This window comes from Mizuhopecten yessoensis, unplaced genomic scaffold (assembly GCF_002113885.1).
Source record: "Mizuhopecten yessoensis strain PY_sf001 unplaced genomic scaffold, ASM211388v2 scaffold9561, whole genome shotgun sequence".
NCBI lineage: Eukaryota > Metazoa > Mollusca > Bivalvia > Pectinida > Pectinidae > Mizuhopecten > Mizuhopecten yessoensis.
The window spans coordinates 878,143-887,499 of NW_018408109.1; the positions used below are offsets into that span (position 1 = coordinate 878,143).

The 9,357-nt window shown below is 36.9% G+C and overlaps 1 protein-coding gene across 4 annotated transcripts in view; it reads right to left on the bottom strand.

The window, feature by feature from the left end:
• LOC110458386 (E3 ubiquitin-protein ligase TRIP12-like) overlaps window positions 1-9,357 on the bottom strand; it is a 49,370-nt gene extending 40,013 nt beyond the window's left edge. For all 4 annotated transcript variants that reach the window (XM_021510057.1, XM_021510058.1, XM_021510056.1 and 1 more), the window contains exons 1-5: window positions 9,244-9,357; window positions 5,667-5,821; window positions 1,332-2,103; window positions 751-968; window positions 351-553 (exon numbers count right to left, since the gene is read on the bottom strand). In XM_021510057.1, the coding sequence (XP_021365732.1) occupies window positions 351-553; window positions 751-968; window positions 1,332-2,103; window positions 5,667-5,779 (1,306 nt within the window). In that variant the 5' untranslated portion in view covers window positions 5,780-5,821; window positions 9,244-9,357. The remainder of the gene's footprint in view (window positions 1-350; window positions 554-750; window positions 969-1,331; window positions 2,104-5,666; window positions 5,822-9,243) is intronic.

Sequence of the window (9,357 nt, forward strand, 5' to 3'; positions counted from 1 at the left end):
TTCCCATGCTGAATCAATGGTGAAATTCTATTCAACAGATCATGCCTATACTCTATCTTTTCCATGGTATGTCAAAGATCAACATTCCTGCGTGAAGTTTCAGGAAAATATTTCAAAGGTCAACATTCCTGCGTGAAGTTTCATGAAAATCAATCACAATGTGTGTGGAGATTAAATTCTATTTTTAGTAACAGTGACCTTAACCTTTAACAAATAATGCCCTTATTCAATCTTGTCCAAGGCAAACAAACCTGTGAACCTTCATCAAACTACCTCCAGAAATTTGATCGTTTGAGTGATGACAATGAGTGTGACTGAAATTTGAAGATTAGGCTGCAATGTTAACTTACCCGCTGCAGGTGGCTGTGCCCCCTCCTCAGTGTTACGTGGTCTGGCACCACTTCCACTGTGGTCTGTTGGGTCGGACATCGTGCTGGAATGTGGTTTGGACGTCCCTCTAGTGTGGCTAGTACCACTGTCAGTGCCAACCGGTGGTCCTGGGCGTGATGTTGAGCCTCCTTGGCGTTTGGACAATGATGAGGAACGTCGACCACTGAATGACGGAAAAAATTCAATTAACCTTTTAGAGAAACCATAAAAAAAAATACGGACAAAAGACCAACTATAATAGCCCACTTTCAAATGTTAATGACAGAAGTAAGACAGAAAGCCTTATGAATCTTAAGATCAGGTGATATAAAAATGTCACAGTGACGTATTTGTAAACTCTTAATTTATTCATTCACAAACCTGCTACTGGCACAAGATCCCGTTTTCCTAGTGCGTCTGGTCCGCCGTAAGCCGTCAAGCCCCGGCGACTGGTTGTCGACAGTAGGTGGGGATTGCAGGGCACTGTCTTTACGTTCTCGACTTGTACTGCCTTTCCCTCTGCGTGTGTTCAGTTCTTCTATTTTTGCTTTTTTTGGTATGGAAGGTTGCAAGCTCACACTATGGGAGCTTGATTGAACCTAAAAAAAGGGAACAAGAATTGAATGTTATTTTTTCTTCCCCTCAATTACAAAAGGAACTACAGTCATTCGAAAATTTCTTAATAGGATTTCATTCTAAATATATTTGATCATTCTAAATATATTTGATCATTCCAAATATCATTCTAAATATATTTGATATGTATAGAATGGAATTAATGATATGATATGATGAACAGGTTTTTTACCACTTTCCAGAGTTTTTCTTTTAAATTTCTGTAGAAGCATGTGCTTGCATGAATTAGGAAAATATATAATTTTAGTGGTACATGTATTTTTATAAAAGAAAAAAACACTTTTTTCCATGTTATCATGGTCATCATGCCGACTGTCCGTGCCTACCTGGGAAATGCTCCTGTCTGCCTGTTTGTCACTTTCGGACGAGAAGGACTTTCCTAGGATATCTATATTCACCACACTATTGTCTGTATGTAGTGACGAAATTGAACTCCTTGTGGATGATTTGACACACTCTTTTTTACTACTACTCCACTTGTTGAAAGTTGTGTAGTAGGGAATTCCCTGGATTATAGACGCGTTTGAATTTGACCGGAGATTCTTAGATATTGTATATGTCTCTAAATCAGGATCTGGAAGATCAGGTTCCTTGACAATGTTTGATATGCTGGTATTGCTAGTTACTGTGGTTTCAGTCCTCTGAAGTTTCTTTATAGCTTCAGAAGAATGAGATAAATTAACAAGCTTTACCCCTTTACCAACAATTCCAGCAATAGTTTTAGACAACGATTTTTTCCCTTTTTCCTCTACCTGGGAAGTAGCAATGCCTTTCACTTCCGGAACTGATGCTGTCTTTCTCTTTTCCTTTTTAGCAGTTTTTTTCTTTTTCTTTGATGAACTTGGCTTATGTGATGAAGCACTAGTGTTCCAATCAAACAAATCTTTGCTTGGGACTGTGACCTTGTGGCTGGGAGTAGAGACCTTGTTGCTCAGAGTAGTGATCTTGTTGCTAGGCACAGTGACCTTGTTGCTAGGCACAGTGACCTTGTTGTTAGGTGCTATAACTTTGCTATTAGTACACTGCTGACCTGTGTCCTTTGAACACGAGGCACTTCTTTTTCTGTTGTTTTTCTTTTCAGTTGCAGACTGCGGCAATCTGGAGAAAGATATTATAAAAAAAAATCAGAACACTTTTTAAAAACCGATAGTTACGTGCTTCAAAATTTTAATATCTAAACATCCATTTCAATAATTTGAATTCATATGTAGTTGCACAGATTTCAGGTAATTCTAACATTTATATCACTTTTAGCTTTTAATGGCAGTGCAACTTTTTGCTTGAATGCAGGGGTTTCTTTGGTAGCCAGTAAAAATATCCTCCTACAGATTTTTCACTGGCTACTTTCATGAAACAAGAGGCGCAATGGGCCTGCATCGCTCACCTGGTATTAATCTCACACTTGTAATCTTAAAAGTGGACTAAAATACAGCTACAGGCAGAATATCAGTGTTTGATTCATAAGAACCTATTAAAAGATTTAAACATATGACGCCTGTGACCTTGAATGTCGAACAAGGACATTAGGTTGAACAGAGTTTATAGTCTTCCAACCCAGCATGCTTCTGGCAAAATATCATTACCCTGGACCTTCTGGTTATACAGAACAAATCATTTAAAGAGTTAAACATATATTGACCACTGTGACCTTGAATATGGTTGAAGGTCATTCACATGGTAGTCCTTCATCCCAGCATGTTAATGGCCAAATATAATCACTCTTGGCCTTTTGCTTATTAAGAAGAAGTCATTCAATGGTTTTAAACATATTTGACCCCTGTGACATTGAATTTATATGTCAAGGTCATTCATTTGAACAAACTTGGTAGTCCTTCATCCCAGCATGTTACTGGCATTATATTAGGCCTCTTGGTTATTCAGAAGAAATTGTTTAAAGGTTAAAAACATATTATACCCCTGTGACCTTGAAAAAAGATGAAGGTCATTCATTTGAACAAACTTTGTAGCCCTTCATCCCAGCATGCTACTAGCCAAATATCATCACCCTATGCCTATTGGTTATTCAGAAAGGTTGTATAAAGATTCTAACATATTTGACCCATGTGACCTTGAAAATTGATGAAGGTAATTTATTTGAACAAACTTGGTAGCCCTTTATCACAGCATGTTACTGGCCAAATATCATCACTCTAGGCCTCTTGGTTATTCAGAAGAAGTTGATTAATGATTTTTACATATTTGACCCCTGTGACCTTGAAAATTGATGAAGGTCATTTATTTGAACAAACTTTGTAGCCCTTCATCCAAGCATGCTTCTGGCCAAATATCATCACCCTAGGCCTTTTGGTTACTGAGAAGAAGTTGTTTAAAGTAAAAAGTTGACGCCGGACGGATGCCGGACGCCGGACGGATGCCGGACGTCGCACCATGCCATAAGCTCACTTGTCCAAAAATGAGAAGAATGGTCATGTGGTATTATGAAATGTACTGAAATTAAATTCCTACTCTGTGTTGGATACACACAACTTGAAATCCTATTGAAACCCCTATAGAATGTATATAGTTAACAGTAACTGAAGCATCAAGAGGCCCAGAGGGCCTTATCGTTCACCTGGTTAACTTAGCAATCATGGCATAATATTCTCCAAATGAGATCCAAGGGAATATGCCAGACCCCAAGGCCAATCCTTGTAGCATATCTGTATTAGATTTTTCATGCCCAACAATTTAATGTATGGTTATGGGATGGGGATTTTAACTGTTTCCAAGCTGTGACACACCAACTAGGTCCCTAGGGTTGTGGCCAGGCCCCAGGATCAATTATAATATCATGACTGCATTCGTCTCTTTTTGCCCAGCATTTGTATTTATAGTTTTGGAGTGGGGATCTCAACCATTTCGAAGTTATGACCCAAGAGTTAAGTATGCAAGGGTGGGGCAGACCCTGGAGTCGATTCTAATAGCATGACTGCATTCATCTCTTTATGCCCAACAATTGTATATATATGGTTTTGGGGTGGGGATCTTAACCATTTGGAAGTTATGACCCAGAGGTTAAGTCTCCAAGGATGGGACAGACCCCAAGGCCATCCTGGAAACATATGTGCATTCTTCTCTTTATACTCAGCAATTGTATATATGGTTATACAGTGGGGATCTCAACCATNGTTTTGGCCCCGCCCCTCATCCCCCTGGGAGGTCAGCCCAACCATTTGTACAACTTTGAATCTCCACTACCTAGGAATGCTTCCAGTCAAATATGGTTGATATCCATCACTTAGTTCCAGAGAAGAAATTCGCTTAAAGCAATATAGCCAAATTGCCCCGTTTTGGCCCAGCCCCTCATCCCCCCTGGGGGTCAGCCCAACCATTTGTACAATTTTGAATCTCCACTACCTAGGGATGCTTCCAGTCAAATTTAGTTGAATTCCAATCAGTGGTTAAGAAGAAGAAGTCGTTTAAAAAAATTGTTGACATACGGACGACGGATGCCACGGTATAGCATAAGCTTACCTTGTGAGCTAATAATTATGCTACTTAATTATATTCAATACAAATATATCAATTTTATATTGTGGGTAACTCTTTCTTTGACTTGTTTATTTTTCTTGGTAGTCACTTTTCTAATTGAATTGTACTTTTATATAAACCAAAAAGAGGTCCATAGGGTATGTATCATTTGTTATCTGAACTATACAAGTACCTGAAATGTTTCTGCTATTTTGAGACCAAAGTGGCTATTTTTTATTTCTTATATAATTTCAAATGCAATCAGAAGAAATGGTCAATATGGATTTTTTAAATCAACCTAAGAAATAACAACACATGATCAGGACCATAAGTGCATCATTCAGATCAAGTTTGGCTACCGATGGTATGATGGAAGCTGAGAAAGTGAACATTCCTCAGCCAATCTGATATCAGGTGGCCATCATTGATTGTTAATTGGTTGAGACATAAGAAAATTGATATGGACCACCATTTATATAATTTGATGTCCTCTTGGCCAACTCATGTTTCAAATAACCTTTTTAACAGATTAACAAGTGGCACACTTTATGTATGTATAATACAGCAGTATGCCTCTTTGGATAGTGATTCGTCACACCAAATTTGGTTAAAATCAGATCAGCATTTCAGGTCTAGCAGTCCTTTGAATGAAAACTTGATAGGTGGATGGACAGACGCTGTACCACAGCAAAAGCTCACTTTGCCTTTTGGGTCAGATAAGCTTATAATAAATTCAGGATTCAAAATCATGGAAATAAATGCAGAATGTAAAAAATTGCAGAAAAAATTGGATGTTTCGTGAGTATTCACCAATATTCCTGACCTTTTTTTCTTCTTTGTCTGTGATTTTAGACTAGATCTGTCCGATGTAAGACAGCAGTCGTGCAAGGTTATACAGCACGGTTATAATTGTGACATCACAAGGAAAACAATTGAATGGGTGCAGTATTCATTATCATATGTTGTCACAGCATCTAGTTCTACATGTATCCAGGAGGTTGACAAAGGAAGCATTCTTTTACATTGAATATTTCCTTTTACAACAAAGTAAGGCAATCATCATTTAGGTACATGAAAGTTGTGGATATAAAAATTATACTCTCTCCACAGAATCTTCCTTTCGGTTCATCTAGTCTAACACTTCACACACACATATGTATAAATACTAGCGTTTATTGTTATATACTTACTGTGCTTGGTCTTTGACCTTTGAACTATCAGGAGGTTTGTTGTCTGTCCCTGACGTGTGTCGTTGATTGCGTCTATGCGACCCCCCAGGCTGAAACTCAGGTTGGTCTGCCATAGGCGAGCTCCTGTCTCTGGCTCATGCCAGATAGAATATACCCTGTAACAGCAATGCATCAATTTTGAAAAGTATTTCTTTAGACTGGATCCCTTGCCATACAATAGGGACAAAACCAGTATGGAAGTGTACAAATTTCATATTGAAAGTAATAGCCAGCAAGCAGACCAGACTGATTTCACAGTTCAATGTATATAAATTCATAATTTCATATTTCTAGTACTAGACAATAACTACTAGACAAAAGGAAGATTTTGAACACTTTTATGAGACCAATTTACATTGTAGTAGTAAACACTGAAAAAGTTCACTAGCCCAACATAAATATTTTAGCTTCTAGGCTAGTGGAATTGTGTATCCCTGGGTCACAGGGCAGATTTTGAAAACAATTCTACCAGCTGACCTATATTTTCAAATAAATATTGAAAATTTTCAAAAGACCCCAAATAAAATCTACTAGCCTTGGGCACTGGTCAAATGGAATTTTACAACCCTCCAGTAGTAAGTTATAAGTATTTCCTAAAATAAGTAAACCAGCATTTAGATAATTTACAACACAGTGACACACAACATAATCGTCAAAAAACTAGACAGAAATTTAGACTCTGCATTCTAGACAGGCACTTTACCGTCTACCAACCAGAGATATCTGGAAGTGTTAGTCACAGATCCACCACACTACCGTCTTCTTTTTCTATAGAACACAAACAGAATGTCTAATCTTTGGTGCACTTCTGACAATATTCTGGCGATATGAAAAGTGTACCTGAATGTCACCGTATGCAGCGATATTCTGTGCACACCTGGCAACAAGTTCTGGCGAACAGATAAGTGTGCTGCGATATCACTGCAAAACTTTCTATTACTGTAAGGGTAAGTCTTCACCCACATTGTTAGTTGGTACACTATAGATACAACTCAGGTTTGCCTTCCCCTTGCCAAGTGCACAAACTCCTAATAACCTGGGGGTTGGTAACGGGCAACCACAAGCATCAGGACAGGACAAATGCAATGGACCACACTAGGATTTGAACAGTAAATCTTCTAATTCTGGTATTGCTGTGCTATATGGCTAGGATTATTTTGAAGGCAACTATAGGCCTTTCAAAATACTAAATCAACCATCACTTTTTAAAGTGATAGACAATTTTTCCATAGATTATTATGAACAATTTATAATGGACAGTCACATACAATGTTAAATTTGCTTGAATTTATCCTAAAATGGCCCACCTTTATTTTTCATACGAAATGGTTCTTGATGTATCTATTGATCACAGTTTAAGTCGGTCCCGATCCATCGGCCAGGAAGTAAACAAAATTACTAGCTTATCTACACTTTCCCCTTTAGCCGTAACCAGGAACTGTTGGGACACTGTTTCAATCATCAGAAGAGGCTTAACCCCACCACGATTACGCTGTCCTGTTACAAATCAATCCGGTTCTGTGAATTTCCTTGTACAATTAAGTGGAAAGAGCCATTGGTGGGGAGTTCAAGAACCTGGTTGTCAATTATATTTATAAATAGCACAATGTAATACTATTTCTACTCAACATAATTCAGACTGTGCTCAATTTCCCAATGTAACCTTATATTCTCAAGGTGTTCTCCCAAAATTTTTTTTCTTCTTAATTTTGGGTATGTTTTATAAATTTAAGAATTCTGTTGGTATTGCAAACGAAGATAAACTTATTCTATATATTTCTTTTTATGACAGATTTTGTACTTGGCAATAGAGGCAGCCTATTTTCAGGTGTAGGCCAAGTTGCAATAATTACAACATTTGCCTAGGACAATTATTTTAGTTCATTAATGTGTTTGTAATGTCTTTTTCAAGGAAAAGAAACCAGACAAAGTAGAATTTCTGCCTGGCAAAAGCACTGTAAGTGCTGTCAGTATTTTGTACACCCCTTATTTTGCATTGCTACTAGAGGAATAACTAGATTCAATTAATCAATTCAATGTTTCAAATAAAATGGTTCAGCTGAATTACCCTCACAATTTGTACTGTAACTTTTATCGGATCCAGCACAGAACTGAGATATAGAACTCACATCGTGTGTTAAATAACAGCATATTCAGCACAAATGTCCGACTCTTATTCATAGCTAACCTATGTTCTAAGCTTGACTGCTTATTTTGGGATATGATGTATTCTGGTGGAGTTGTACATGTACACTTCAGCTTTCAACCACACATTTTCATTAGTTTAATTAAGACATATCAAGCATAAGGTTAATATTGAGAAATTAATAGGATCACTGAGGAAATACTTTAAACAACAAACTGGCACAAATGAAACTTAACTTGTGTTTACATTGGCAGTCATAATGCCCAGTGGACTTGACCATGATTGAAATAATGTCACATTTTAAGAAAAAAGGTTTAACATTTCAATTTTCAGAAATGTAATTGAATGCTGCCTGTATGACAAAAGATATCAAGGAATGTAAAAATGAGTTTGGTCTAATATATATTAGATTATTTGTTAAAACTTCCATGTGAAGCTTCATCCTAACCTGCACTTCTGAATTGGCAGGTGCATAACTCTACTGGACATGTCAATTCACCGGACACAACTCATCTTTTTTACAAGTCTAGCCTAATATAACCAGGTGCACAGATTTATTTTGACAATGGTGAATGTTGATTATAAAAACATAGACTAACATTTTTGAAAAATCATTGAATTATTCGCAAACAAATATTTATCAATCTACCATAACAATGAAATAAACAATAACTGCTACACCATTATAGTAACAGACCCAGTAAAAGGGGTTTAATATTTTTTATATATAAATATGGTGAAATGTGAAACAAAGTAATTATATATATATTGAAGCATGGGTGATCATATTTTCGCTATGTTTATCTCTACAGTTTGTATTCGTTTACAAACTTACTTGTAAGCATGACAATAAAACAGCTGATACTGGTGGAAAATATCAATACAAAAACAACACAGTGTATGTGTCTTGGCATGTCTGTTTATATAAATATATATATAGGACAAGTATACGGATAAATACGCAACGCAGTACTTACTGTATACAATCAACAAATACATACGAAAACGAAACACTGTGAGAAGAAATGGTATCACATTTCAAATTGAAAAGCTTGTAACTATGACTTGACCAGACTTCGTGGCATCAGAAGTTTCCTCGTCTCGGAATTCTCGTGCGATATCAATGACCCATAAAGAAAAATAACGACCATTTTAGGTCAAAATAATATCTAAAGAAGTGCTTTAGACAAGATTAAGTTAATTTTGACAAAGATGTCATTGTATCATCAAAATAATCGAAACAAAAGCACAGGATATGGGCCTGGAAATTTCGCATCTGCTCCGATCTGACCATCGGACGGATTTCCGACTTACAATTTTGTCGATTGTCAAGTTCACATAAACATTATATAGTGATAAAGACTTTTGCAGAAAATTTCAAGAATTGATTACCTCTTACATCCAGATATTACAGTCTACTAAACCCTACAACATTGCAAAATAAAATAAATTGCTGTCTTCTGCAGCCACTTTTCCCTTCTACTGTGTCTGTACAGATGATCAATG